The 15,420-nt window shown below is 38.4% G+C and overlaps 1 protein-coding gene across 13 annotated transcripts in view; it reads right to left on the bottom strand.

The window, feature by feature from the left end:
• MAP2K5 (mitogen-activated protein kinase kinase 5) overlaps positions 1–15,420 on the bottom strand; it is a 268,500-nt gene that overhangs the window by 115,949 nt on the left and 137,131 nt on the right. For all 13 annotated transcript variants that reach the window (XM_070796953.1, XM_070796958.1, XM_070796959.1 and 10 more), the window contains exons 14-15: positions 1,378–1,451; positions 365–415 (exon numbers count right to left, since the gene is read on the bottom strand). In XM_070796953.1, the coding sequence (XP_070653054.1) occupies positions 365–415; positions 1,378–1,451 (125 nt within the window). The remainder of the gene's footprint in view (positions 1–364; positions 416–1,377; positions 1,452–15,420) is intronic.

The following is a 15,420-nucleotide window of genomic DNA, read 5'->3' as shown; positions in this document are numbered from 1 at the left end:
ATGCTTATTCCTGGAAAAAACAGTTGATCTTATTGACTGACATTTTGATATACTTTAAGGTTAATTTAATAAGCAATGAGGCAAAGTAGCTAATGTGCTGTAAGATGCAATTTTTCTATAGGATTGCATTCAAAACAATTTTATATTTGAACCAACCGGTTAAGTCAACAAAGTGAGAGAAGTTGGTAGCTCCTGTATAAACCCTAACATCTTTTAGGAAGACTTAAAAATCAAACCATGACTGGATTGACTTCGTAATTTATGATCTGTTAGGCTAAAGCTGTGGATTTGATTCAAGAACTGTACATTACCAAGTACATAAAGATGTTGCTTTTAAATGTTATTTTTGCATAAGTTTACTTACCGCCATATAAGCATTTGTTCCAACATACGTCTTGGCTATAGAATTCACCAGCTATGAGACAAAACAGTCTGTTAGAACAATATAAAGATAATGTGGAAATAAAATGGGCAATTATTCCTCATTTAACCTACAATCATCATTTCTATAAATCAACTAAAAATTATGTAAAAGGGAACAAATTTATCTACAAAGGCATTAAAAATGATTAAATCTCTTTTCTTTTGAATGTGATTTCCAATTTAAACAAGCACAGCTTTACAGTTTATAGCAGATAACCTTCAACAATTCACTTAAGCAGGATGCTTATCGCTTTAGTACCCCAAACCCGCCTGATATAAAAAGTCAATTTGAAGTAGAATTTGAACACACTCATTTTTTAGTCAGATGGCTCAAGATGTGAATGAAGCCCCATGCGTTACCAGAATGAAACGAACACTAAATACGCTGGAGGGATAACAGACTTTGACAACTCATAATACAATGATGACCTTCGCTTTGGTCTTCGTGTTTGGCTGGGAGTAAAGGTGGCTGCAATTCAAATCAACATCACAGCATGCTCGTGGGTCACTATCACCAGGGTTCTCAGGGGAGGCCCAAAATGGAAATTAATTAAAATTTGTGCTGCACATTGTAATGGCCCTCCACCATTGTTGCTCCCAATATTAATTTTTATTGTGGGCCAGTTGGGCTCCCCAGGCACAGCTCCCATTCTGCCCTCCCTTTTGTCTGGCCAAAACGCTTTCATATCAAAGCTGCATATCAATGAAGTTTGCTATTCGTAAGTAGTAATTACAATATCAGCAGTTTTTACTGTCATTAAACAATGAACAATCATATTCTGATGAAGGCAACTCGCTCAGAGATTAAAAATGAATAACACAATCCCAGCCAACGAGAAGATGCAGAGTTCTGTTTGTCTGGCAGCTAGGTGATTTTTCAATCCAGAGAGAGAATGAAAACAGGAAGTAGATGTTACAGAGACGAGAACAGATCAGGAGCAAAAAGAGACCTACCTGAGTGCTAACTCCAAAATCACACAGCTTGACTTGTCCTCTTGTGTTTACTAGCATATTGGAGGGCTTCACATCTAAAAAGGGACCAGAAAAACCCATGTAACTAATTCAATATCTACCGAGCTTGTTCTAAAAAAAGCACACACACACCAAACCATATTGCAGAAACGACATCATCTGTTCAACCTAGAATTCTAATCACAAATTTAATGCAAAGCATTTTATCTGGAGGCAAAATGTAAGGTCCTAACTCCCACACTTCCAACCATTTCTGGTTTCTGTAGAAGCCAGAGTTTATTTATTTCATGTGAAAGTCAAATAAAATCTTGGCTTGCAACAACAGTAAACACACCTAACACCCTACTCCAGCTTTCAGAAAAAGCAGATAAGAAAATGTAGCCTTCTTGCAAAAAATTTGTACAAAATGGCTTAGCTTTGCTCTTAATGTGAAACTGCTTCTCCCACCTAAAAAGTAAGGCCAAAGGGAAGCCAGTAAAGAAAAAATCATTCAAAATGTTTGCTGTAACAGGTTATATCTGATTGAAACAATGAAGGTGTGAATGCATTACTGCTTTTTCCTGGTTTTACATGCAAACCATACTTCAGATAATCCTCAGAAATTGACCTAAAAGATGTATGTACGTGTGTGCATGTGTGCACTTATCAGTCTTTTATTTATCCCTCTCGTCCCTTATATCATTTTGACTGTTTTTAAAGTTAACAAAAGAACTGACATAGCTTTTGCCAAGGCAGTCTGCTAAATAGACACAAAGGGTTTCTGTGAAGCCTCGTCAGTGATAACAATAAGCCTTTTCAGGAACTCAAGGAGCCAACAAAAACCATCCAAGCAGGATGAGACCACAGCACTTCTATTGGTACAGGACAGCACCTGCTTCAGCATTTTATCTTCAGCAGCAAAAGTGGTTTGGAACAGACAGCTTGCTGTATTCAATAGAATATATGACCACAATTACTCCAAGACTGAACAAAAGACTCAGAATTTCTATGTAACATCTAAAAAAAACTGTGAGTTAATCTCATGCTGCCCAACCAATCTGCAAAAGGGTACCTCCCCAAAAATATCTTGCCAAGAGTAGGTACTTAACTCAAACTTCAGGTTCAAACTCAGTAACCAACGATTACTGAACCCTATCTCCCACGTGACAGGCATCTTCTCATACATGTGCTTGTTCAGTGTTGCCTGACTGACACCAGAATACACACTCCATGAAGGCAGGGACTTAGACTCTTTCACCGACTTCTAGATACTAGTTCCCGAAGAGGGCCAGTCATACAGGAAATGCTTAATAAATATTTGTTGAATAGATGAGAAAAAATGAACGGAAACCATGAACACATAGCATTATTTTGTTAATGATTATGTTTCCGTGATCAGGGGTTAGCTGTAGACTATGCCTCTGTAGCGTACCCTTTCAGATAAGACATACTATATACTTCTTGTAGGGGGGCTTTCTCTCTGAAAATAGGTCAGTATGCCTAGGCATGTGTAAGCTTTTTTTTTTTAACCAACTTGCCTCTCTGCTTCCAGTTTTCCCCAATTTCAACATAAACCTTATATCACCATCATATTAAATACACTTTCACTGTATAACTTCTCTCCTAAGGAGGAAGTAAAATATTCCCTGACCTCCCCCACCAACCCCAACGTGAATTCCCTAAGAATAGGGTTGTGCTTTCATTTGAAATCACACTTGAAAGCAGTTTCAACTCAGTTTAGTTCAGTTGCTCAGTCGTGTCCGACTCTTCGCGACCCCATGGCCTGCAGCACGCCAGGCCTCCCTGTCCATCACCAACTCTCGGAGTTTACTCAAACTCATCTCCATTGAGTCAGTGATGCCATCCAACCATCTCACCCTCTGTCGTCCCCTTCTCCTCCTGCCTTCAATCTTTCCCAGCATCAGGGTCTTTTCAAATGAGTCAGCTCTTTGCATCAGGTGGCCAAAATATTGGAGTTTCAGCTTCAACATCAGTCCTTCCAATGAACACTCAGGATGGACTCTGGTTGGATCTCCTTGCAGTCCAAGGGACTCTCAAGAGTCTTCTCCAACACCACAGTTCAAAGGCATCAATTCTTCGGCGCTCAGCTTTTTTCACAGTCCAACTCTCACATCCATACATGACTACTGGAAAAACCATACCCTTGACTAGATGGATCTTTGTTGGCAAAGTAATGTCTCTGCTTTTTAATATGCTGTCTAGGTTCATCATAACTTTTTTCCCAAGGAGTAAATGTCTTTTCATTTCATGGCTGCAGTCACCATCTGCAGTGATTTTGGAATCAGAGATAGTAAAATCTGTCACTTTTTCCACTGTTCCTCCATCTATTTCCCATGAAGTGACGGGACCAGATGCCACGATCTTAGTTTTCTGAATGTTGAGTTTTAAGCCAACTTTTTCACTCTTCTCTTTCACTTTCATCAAGAGACTCTTTAGTCCTTCTTCACTTTCTGCCATAAGGGTGGTGTCATCTGCATATCTGAGGTTATTGATATTTCTCCCGGCAATCTTGATTCCAGCTTGTGCTTCATCCAGCCCAGCATTTCTCATGATGTATTCTGCATATAAACAGTTTTATATGTGCAGCCTCAGTAGTCTGCACAAAAAATACACATCATAGACAGCCACAGTAGACACTCAATAAATATTTGCTGAACTGGAAGAAATGTTAAAGCCTGGTCTTATTTTCCAAATTTAATTCTCACTACAGGCCCTCAACTTTAAATATTTTTCTTTTGGACAATCTGCTCTTTTGTATACTGATACCCTTAAACTGGGCTTCTCTGGTAGCTCAGTTGGTAAAGAATTTACCTGCAAAGCAGGAGACCCTGGTTCCTTCTCTGGGTCGGGAAGATCCCCTGGAGAAGGTATAGGTTACTCATTTCAGTATTCTTGGGCTTCCTTGGTGGCTCAGATGGTAAAGAATCTGTCTGCAATGCAGGAGACCTGGGTTCAATCCTTGGGTTGGGAAGATCCCTTGGAGGAGGGGACAGCAACCCACTCCAGTATCCTTGCCTGGAGAATCCCATGGACAGAAGAGCCTGACAGGCTGCAGTCCACGGGATCGCAAAAAGTCAGACACAACTAAGCAACTAAGCACAACACAGCACCCTTAAACCACTCTTAAGCCACACATCTCATGGAGACAGTTCCGTTCAGTTCAGTTCAGTCGCTCAGTCGTGTCCGACTCTTTGCGACCCCATGAATCCCAGCACGCCAGGCCTCCCTGTCCATCACCAACTCCCAGAGTTCACTCAGACTCACGTCCATTGAGTCAGTGATGCCATCCAGCCATCTCATCCTCTGTTGTCCCCTTCTCCTCCTGCCCCCAATCCCTCCCAGCATCAGAGTCTTTTCCAATGAGTCAACTCTTCGCATGAGGTGGCCAAAGTACTGGAGTTTCAGCTTCAGCATCATTCCTTCCAAAGAAATCCCAGGGCTGATCTCCTTCAGAATGGACTGGTTCGAGGGACTCTCAAGAGTCTTCTCCAACACCACAGTTCAAAAGCATCAATTCTTCAGTGCTCAGCTTTCTTCACAGTCCAACTCTCACATCCATACATGACCACTGGAAAAACCATAGCCTTGACTAGATGGACCTTTGTTGGCAAAGTAATGTCTCTGCTTTTGAATATGCTATCTAGGTTGATCATAACTTTCCTTCCAAGGAGTAAGGGTCTTTTAATTTCATGGCTGCAGTCACCATCTGCAGTGATTTTGGAGCCCAAAAAATAAAGTCTGACACTGTTAATGAACAAATATTCTGAGCTCCTGGAAGAAGGGGCTGCCTGGAAATCACAAGGCATGGTAAGATGAACAAATCCTTAGTTTTAATCAGACACACATTTGACTTAAGTGGACCAACAGAGAGAAAAGAATAAAACAGCAAAATTTCTAGATTACATTCTGAAAGGCAAGGTGTAAATAAGAACCGGATGGCATTTTCAGCTCTCCAATATCTTTTTTTAACTTACATATATGCCTACTGCCTGATTTTGTACATTTACTTTTCAGTTTAGTTTTCAGAAATAGTTTGTGTATGAAAGCAGCAGGCATACAGCCATCCTAAAACAACTTCTGTATTCCAACTAGACTGGTCTAGCCATTGTCTCAAAAGAAACAAACCTCTAAAACACCACTACCACGCCATAATTCATGCTGTGTCCCAGACCTCAACCTCCCTGGGTTTAGAAATCCTTACTTGATATTTTTTGACTGAATCTTGTCCATCCTTCAACTCAAGTATCCCATCTCCCTGTTAACGTATCTACTTGGCCACCAAAATCACTGCTTCCTTTGAATTGCCAAGGCATTTACTCTCTGTACCATTTAGAATTGAGCATGTGACACCTTTTTTTTTTCTTTAAACCAGTCATTACTTACCATATTTACTGTTAAAGGTATCATCAAGTAATAAGTTCACGGGGGAGGAATGTCTTTACACATTTTTGTATTTATCCTGTGTGAGCATAACATCTTGCTCACTGGTTGATGGCTTCCTAAACAATACACTGAATTTGCTAGTGTAAGTGTTCCCCTCCCCAGCAACACTGGACCATAGTAGATCCCTTTAAACAAAATCAATGGATTCAGGTGAGGAGACAGAAGCCTGACTCAGTGGACACACAGACTTGGATTTTAGTCTTTTGGGCCCTGACAAATGTGACTTTGGACTAGGCATGTGACGTTTTAGTTTTCACCTCTGTAGGGAGATAATAAAAGTTACTGCATCTTAAAAAATTGTGGGGATTAGATGAAATAATGAATGTACAATAGCTTTTAAACTGTCAAACACTCTATAAATATAAAGTATTATTATTATCTACTGGCAATCAACCAAGTCATAAAAAGTGTTGTATTTCTTTATGTTCAGGAATAATTTCTGTTGCTACTGCAGTAATTTCAAGCTGTATTTAGGTAAAATACTAGTTGAACAAAAGTAATTTCCAAAGTCCAGTGAGTAGAATGATAAAACCTATTCAATGTTTATGAAGAGGCATATTTGCCAGACTATATGTACTCATTCCCCAATAAGGCCAAAGAACTGGTCTCCTTACTTTCACACTTGCTCTACAGCCTGTCATGAACAGCACTGCTACAGTGATTCTTTTAAAACCTAAATCAGGGACTTCCCTCGTGGTCCAGTGGTTAAGATGCTATGCTTCCACTGCAGGGGGCGCAGGTTCAATCCCTGGTCGGGGAACTAAGATCCTGCATGCCATGTGGCATGGCCAAAAAATATAAAAAATAAAAACCCCAAAATGTAAGTAAGACCATGTCATTTCTCTGCCTGAAACCTCCAGGGGTCTCCCAACTCAATGCAAAAAGCAGCCCTCATGGTTTCTGAAGCCTTCTCTGAGCTGCCCCCCTATTACCTCTGTACTCATCCTTCCTACTCCTCTCCCTGCCTGCTCTGCTTCATCTCACTGGCTGCCTTTTCAGGCGTGCTCCTTCCTGCTCTGTGGTTCTATATCACTGGAATACTTTGCTCCCATATATACAAGCAGGCGTGGCCTGAGCCTTTGCTTTTTTTTTTCTTCCAGGTTTCTGCTCAAATGTTACCCTTGTAAGAGAAGGCTTCCTCAACCATCCACTATGAAAAGCAGTACTTCCAACCTCAGAGATTCATTTTCCCTCTTCCCTATTTCAATGCTCCTCTTAACACTTAGCATCATCAACACTCTATATAGGTACATGTAAATCTGTTCTGTCTCAGTCTTCCCTTCTTGAAGGGAAGCTCCATGAATGCAAAGATGTGATCTGTTATGTTCAATTCTATGTTTAGAATGGTGCCTGATATGCATAAGAAATGGTATCTGTTGAACAAATCGTGAATGAATATTCCCACTAAATAAATGGGCAAATATGTATACCTGGAGAGGCATGAATTTGGACTGAGATGGAGCTCCATCTTTTCCCATCCGATGGCATATATTTCAGAATAAGTATATTTCACTATTCATGAATATATTTGTGAATGATATTGTTCATTCTGAGAGAACCTATAGGCATTCAAAAATACTCATTCAACAAATATTTACTGATGCCTTAGCATGTGCCAGATATGACAGGGTAGGCACTGTGGAGAGAAGCATGAGTAAGATCTGTCTCTACCCTTCAGAAGAGTCATTAAGGAACTGTTGGTATATATTTTGACTAAAAATAGTATATATGAGATTTCAGGATAATACCACTGCTTATGTATACTCTAAATGGTATTTGCTTCTATAATAAAAACAGTGAGAATTATGTAACTAGAGAGTTTCCAAGCTTGGCTGTGCATTAAAAAAATTTTTTTTTTGGTTCCACCTCAGATCTATGTCGGAGAAGGCAATGGCACCCCACTCCAGTACTCTTGCCTGGAAAATCCCATGGATGGAGGAGCCTGGTAGGCTGCAGTCCATGCTAAGGGTCAGACACGGCTGAGCGACTTCACTTTCACTTTTCACTTTCATGCACTGGAGAAGGAAATGGCAACCCACTCCAGTGTTCTTGCCTGGAGATTCCCAGGGACGGGGGAGCCTGGTGGGCTGCCGTCTATGGGGTCGCACAGGGTTGGACATGACTGAAGCGACATAGCAGCAGCAGCAGCTGCAGCAGATCTATGTATGTATGCTACGTCACTTCAGTTGTGTTTGATTCTTTGTGACCCCATGAACTGTAGCCCACCAGGCTCCTCTGTATGTGTATATACATATGTGTGTTGTCTGTGTGTATATACATATATGAATATACACATATATGTGTGTTGTCTGTGTGTTTATACCTCAGATCTACTGATTCAGAAATCAATCTAAAACAGTCTGGTCTTCATGTCAGCATTTAGAAAAGATCAACATAACCTGCTATATTTCCTTCTGATTTAACTGCTGGCAAGTTCAGAATATCTGAAAAGAAATTTTATTGTTTAACTTTGCTTTTTAAATCAATTTTATTCATTAAAAATCAATTTTATTGCAGTCATTTTAGGTATATAATGAGTTTGACAAATGTATACATCCATATAACTATACCATAATCAAGATATGAAACATTTATATCACCCCCCCAAAATTCCCTGTGCCCTTTATAGTCAATTCCATCCTGACCTCTGGCAACTGCTGATTGATTTGTTATTTTTAGGTGATTTTTTTCCTTTTCAATATATATCATAAACCCTGTAATAATTTTGCTTTAAAAAGTCAATGATTGGTGTTTGGATAACACTTCTCTGTCACTAATATCTAAAGAAGTTATCTTGCACACAGTATCAACTAGGTCTTACTTTTTTGACAAATCTGACATTTTTGCTATAAATTGTAGTATTTAGACCATTCAAATTTAATGTAATTGGTGATATGGTTGAGTTCAACTCTACTATCTTACTATTTGTCTCATCTGTTCTTTGTTCCTTTCTTCTTTTATTGCCTTCTTCTGGATTGGTTTGGCTCTTTCTAGCATTCCACTGATCCCTACCATTGGCTTCTAAGCCAGAAGTTGGTAAGCTTGTTCTGTAAAGGACTACATTTCAGGTGTTGAGGCCAGTACTCAGTTTGCCACCGCAGGGCAGAAGCAATCACAGGCAATATGTAAACAAGTGAACATGGCTGTGCTCCAGTAATCTTTGTTTGGTAGTGAGCCGAATTTGACCTGTGGGTTAAAGTTTGCCAGCCCACTGGAAGGTTTTTTTTTTTTTTAATGGCTATTCTAGGGATTACAATGTTAACATTTCAGAGTCTACTTTCAAATAATATTAGGGTATTTAATTGATAATGTAAGAATATTAGAACAGTATGTTTCCATTTTTTCCCTCCCATCCTTTGTGATACTATTACCTATTTTTCCTCTACATGTCATAGAGGACATGCCACAATATAGTCTTTATTTTTTCTTTAAATAATCATCTTTATAAAAAATTTAAAAGAAAAGCCCTTTTATATATCCACAGGTATATCATTCCTGGTACTATTTATTTCTTTGTGTAGACCTAACTATCAATGTGGTATCACTTTCCTTCTGCCTAAATAACTTCCTCTAACATTTTTTATAATGATCGTCTATTGGCAATGGATTCTCTCTTCTTTGTTTGCCTTAAAAAGCCTTTATTTAACTGTTATTTTGGAAGAATATATTTACTGGACTTAGAATTCTGGATTTAAAGGATTTCATTTCTTCAATATAGTAATGATGTGTTTCCATTGTTTTCTGGCTTGCATAGCTTCTGAAAAGAAGTCCGCTGTCATTCCCATTTTCTGTTCCAATCTTTAATGTATTACTTTTACTCTGAATATTTTAAAGATTTAAAAAAACCACTGGCTTTAAAGTTTTTATTTTGATGTACTTTGGTATGGTCTTGTATATGTCCTGGTTAAGTTTGTTAGGCTTCTCAGATATCTGGGTTTATGGGTTTCGTCAAATTTGGAAAGTTTGAGAAGCGTTATTTCTTCAAATTATTTTTTGCTCCCTTTTCTTTTTCCTTTCCTTCTGAGACTTCACTTACGCATATATCCTAGACTTTGTTATACTGTCTCAAAGGTCAAATGAGTTGGTGCTCATTTTTTTTAAAGTCTTTTTTTTCTTTGCAGTAATTTTAGATAATTTCTATGTTTCTAACATCGAGATTACAAACTGTTTCTTCTGCAATTTCTAACCTATTGTTAATTACACTAAGTGAAATTTTTACTTCAGGTGTTTTATTTTTCATATCTAGTAAGTTCCCTTCGATTTTGTCTCCCATTTCTCTCCTCATAATGCTCATGTTTTCCTTGAAATCCTTGAGTATATTTATTAATATAATAACTGTTCTAAAGTCCTTGTCTCCTAATGGGAGAGTCCTATTTCTTTTTTTTTTTAACAGAAAGAATTTAATGTAGGAAATTTGCTACATAGGAATTGGAAGGCTAGAAAAATGAAACTAGGGTAATAATTTTAGGAAGCAGCTATTGCGTCCTCAGAGAGATTTCTGCTTCTATGTCAAAGGGATTTCCTAAGCAAGAATACTGGAGTGGGTTGCCATTTTCTTCTCCAGGGGATCTTCCTAACTCAGGGATTGAACCCACGTCTCCTGCATTGCGGGTGGATTTTTTTTTACCATTTTGCCACCAGGAAGGTCCAAGAACTCAGAAGAGAAGCTTTAAAGAGTCAAGTGTTCAGACCTCCAAGAAGAGGTCACTGCCCAGATGCAGGTCATATTTGTGAAGGAGCATATGGGGCTGGTTCTCCATGTGCTAACAGAAGCTGGGTGCTTGGGTCAGGACCCAATGCTGAGGTGATGCTGCAAGAGGTGCAGAAACCAGGTAGGTACAGAAACCACTGGCTCTGATTCCCACCTCAGTCTCTCTCTACTGCCCCCTACTGGCAGCACCTAACAAAGGGTCACCAGTCCAAAGGTACTCTGAAATGTGATTTGCAGAGACCCAGTATTCTTGCCTGGAGAATCCCAGGGATAGAGGAGCCTAGTGGGCTGCCGTCTATGGGGTCGCACAGAGTCGGACATGACTGAAGCAACTTAGCAGCAGCAGCAGCCTCTGCATCACAGATGAGTGTGTGGAAAGAAAAGTGGATGCGGGTTGAATTACTGCAGATAGACAACTAGCAAGTCTCTTACACAGTAGATCTGGACTCTGCACACAAAACAGGCTCCAAGCTTTGATATTTGGACGTCTGTCTAGGATCTTCCTTCTAGATTTGATTGGCTTTTTCTTCCTTAGTAATTTATTTTTTTGCCTATTTTTAAAATTTAAGTAAAAAAAGTTTTTTTACAATGTTGTGTTGATTTCTGCCATACAGCAACACAAATCAGTCATAATTATACATACATTCCTCCCTCCATAGCCTCCCTTCCCCTCTTTCCACCCCTCCAGGTCATCACAGAGCACCAGACTGGGTTCCCTGTGCTACACAGCAGCTTCGCACCAGCTATCCATCTTATACCTGATAATGTATACACGTTGACACTACCTTCCCCATCTATTCCACTCTCTCCTTCCCCCACTGTGTCCACAAGTCCATTCTCTATATCTGCATCTCCAGTCCTTCCCTGCAAATAGGCTCATCAATGCCATTTTTCTAGATTCCATATATTAATATATGTATTAATATACTATATTTGTTTTCTTTTTCTGACTTATTTCACTCTGTATAACTCTGGCTTTAGGTTCATCCACCTCATGAGAGTCTCATTTCTACTGATTGATTATTTTTCTGGTTATGGTCTTTCATTCACTGTCACAAGAAAAAAAAATGTTTTTCATGTGCTGATTTTTATTAGATGCCAGATATTTGCATTATGTTGTTGAGTGATTTTATTGTAATCCTTTAAAGAGTGTGAAACTTGATACTGGCAGGTAGTTAACTTACTTGCAGAGAACCAATGTAGGAGAACTGGGTTTGATCTCTGGATCGAGAAGATCCCCTGGAGAAGGAAATGGCAGCCCACTCTACTATTCTTGCCTAGAGAATTCCATGGACAGAGAAGCCTGGTGGGCTACAGTCCATGGGCTGCGAAGAGTCAGACATGACTGAGTGACTTTCACTTTTCACTCCAAATTGTTAAACAGAACTGCATCATAACTACTGATAATCTACATAGGTTGACAACTGCTGCAACTTAAATATTTGTCACATCATCATTAAAAAGCCCATCTTACTGTGAAATCTCACTGAAGAAGTGGGAAAATATTGTGACAGGAGACACATGTGATGGAATCATTGTTAGTTCTTCCGTGAACAGTGCTAGTCTTTCGGCAAGAAGCCTGCCTTCAGGTAGAACTCATATAATGAAATTTGCATCTGATCTAATATATCAGATGATTCACATCTTGACTTTCTAGGATAAGAGTCATTGTCATTACTGATTCTACAGAGCAGTAGCTTCCAGTATATATAGTATATGTTTCTGCCATTTATTGTATTTATTTGTTGATTCATTGAGCACTGTTTCTTTGACAGGCACTGCTAAGCACACAGTCTCAGTTAATTTTTATAACAACTTTTGTCAATATAGGAAGATCAGATGTCACCTTTAATCTATATATCATACACTCACACACACATACTCACTCTGTCACACACATGTGCCCACGTGGGCAAATACACACACTTTCTGTGTTACCTCTGCTTTTCCTGAGAGGATCTGGCCAACAGGAATCTACAGTGACTCCTATACAGCCTTATCTGTATAAAACAACTAAGATTCTTCTAAAGTGAAAGAGGATAGGAAATACCTGATATCACAAATGGATAACTTTACATTGAACCTTCATTTCACTTTATCTGACATAATGTTGACTTTGTGGCCAACACAAAACAAACCTCAAATTAGGAAACACTAAAATGTGTTATTTTATGTATAATGCAAAGGAATTAGAGTTAATTTGGTTTTTCACTAAAGGTTTACGGTTTACATTAGATGCAGCTTGTTACTTTTTAGTGGTATGAAAAGGACCTGTATATAATTTCAGATTCTACACATCTCATTTGTATTTTCTTTTAGAAAATGTCTCAGTTAAAATCAATGCTCCACTATTCATTTAAGCTCCTTTGCCTTCAATAAAACTAATTGATAAACCCTAATAATTAATGGCCTGATTAAACCAAAATGACTTACAGCTGCCCTGATGATTGCCATTTATAATCAGTCACTTTAAAGACTCATCTTTTTTGTGCTTTGCTTACAGAAGAAAGGCTATGATGTTTTTAAGCGAGCTGAATGAAAAGCTGTATGCTCTCAGTTGTTTGTTTTCCATAACATGAAATTGCATTAAAATAAGCATAGTTACAACTGTCTTCTTAAAAGTAATGTTTCTGGCCTAATCTGTTGTGCTCTTGTTCATGGCTTGGAATGAAGTTGAAAACAAGCCAAAACAACAACAAAAATTATTTTAGTATTCCTGGAACTATTCTTGAGAATTATAGAATTCTATAGAATTATAGAAGTTGTTATCAAAATTCTATAATTTTTCCATCTCTTCCAAACATGGAAGAGATAAATTCATTGACTATATACTAGGTTTGTTGATGACTCAGATATAAGGTGGATTATTTTATTCAGATAAAGTGAAACTTAAATCAGAGGATTTAGTTAGCCTAAATCTGAATTCATGTGATGGAATTTGAAGCAAATTCCAACATAAAAAGATTCCATTTGCTTCAAATTCCATTACATGAATTCAGATTTAGGCTAACTAAATAAATTCTTAATTATTATAGCTTATTTATTTCAAAAAAGGATTTGAGGGCACATGTGTATGAGAGAGTGAATATGTATGTGTAAGTGTATGATATATAAGATTAAAGGTGATATCTGATCTTCCTATATTGACAAAAGTTGTTACAAAAATTAACTGAGACTGTGTGCTTAGCAGTGCCTGTCAAAGAAATGGTGCTCAATGACTCATCGAATAAACACAATAAATGGGAGAAACATATACTATATATACTGGAAGCTACTGCTCTGTAGAATCAGTAATGACAATGACTCTTACCCTAGAAAGTCAAGATGTGAATCATCTGATATATTAGATCAGATGCAAATTTCACTATATGAGTTCTACTAGCTTTGTAAGATTTCACCCTATAAAAGCAGAGGCTGATACTTGGCCAAAAACTCAAGGAGACTTCCACGTAACTTCCTGAGCTCTTTCTCTGCACAGTTCCTTCCTCTCTAGGACTCTGCTCTATAAATTTCAGCCATTTCAGTCTTCTTGATTACCTCCAAGGCAGTGCTTAGAGGATTATTAGGGGCTTCCCAGGTGCCACTAATGGAAAAGAATCCACTTGCCAATCCAGCAGTCTAGAGACTCAGGTTTGATCTCTGAGTCAGAAAGATTCCCTGGAGGAGGACACGGCAACCCATTCTAGTATTCTTGCCTGGAGAACCCCATGGACAGAGGAGCCTGGCAGGCTACAGTCCATTGAGTGGCAAAGAGTCAGACATGACTGAGGCGACTGAGCATACACGCATGTAGAGGATTATTAGAAAACTATTGGGAAGTTGGAAAAATGGCAGAACTTACAAATAGAATATCAGTGTCATGCAACAGGTGGTTTTCTAGAGGAGCCTGTAACTAAATAAAAATCAGCCTCAAAGTGTCTTTTAAAATTAAATGTAAACTTACCATATAATCTCTGTGGTTGCATTCCTATTTTAATAAAGTATGAAATATCAGTTAATTATTGACACTGATCATACAGTATGTATCAATGGAAAATGGTTATTTCTTTTCAAAATTGATGTGTATTATGTGATCTGATTCATTGTGATTACAAATATTTCAAGAAAGATACATACAACATACAACCAAATAAAGACTTGTGTATGAACAGTATCATTATTCGTAATAATCCCAAACTGGGTACAATCCAAATATCCCTCTACTAGTAAATGGATAAATTTCTAGAAACATACAAACTTCCAAGATTGAATCATGAAGAAACAGAAAACTGAAAGAGACCAAACACTAGTAAGGAGATTGAATCAGTAATGTTAAAACTTCCTACAAACAAAAGACCAGAACCAGCTGGCTTCACTAGTGAATTCTATACCAAACAGTCAAAGAATAAAGAATACCAATTCTTCTCAAACTCTTCAGAAAAATAGCATAAGAGGGACACTTCCAAACTCATTTTGTGAGGCCAGCATTACCCTGATGCCAAAACCAGACAAAAATATCTGACTCTTCAAAGGAGAGATAAAAGAGAGTCTCTTAAATAAATGGTGTTTGAAAAAAATGCACAGCCACACTTTAAAAAATGAAACTGGACCACTATCTTACAACATACACAGAATTTCACTCAAAATGGACTAAAGACTTGCATATAGAACCTGAAGGCATAAAAGCCCCTGGAGAAAACAGAAGGGTTAGTTCCTTGACATCAGTCTTGACAATGATTTTTTTTTGGATTTGACATCAAAAGCAAAGGTAACAGGGACTTCCCTGGTAGTTCCATGGTAAACAAAACATCTTGGAATGCAGGGGACATGGGTTCAACCCTTGGTCTGGGAAGATTCCACATGCTGCGGTGCAACTAAGCCTGTGTACACAA

Source organism: Bos indicus, chromosome 10 (genome assembly GCF_029378745.1).
Source record: "Bos indicus isolate NIAB-ARS_2022 breed Sahiwal x Tharparkar chromosome 10, NIAB-ARS_B.indTharparkar_mat_pri_1.0, whole genome shotgun sequence".
Classification (NCBI taxonomy): domain Eukaryota; kingdom Metazoa; phylum Chordata; class Mammalia; order Artiodactyla; family Bovidae; genus Bos; species Bos indicus.
Note: the sequence above shows the minus strand (reverse complement) of the source record. Positions and strands in the feature narration are given on the sequence as shown.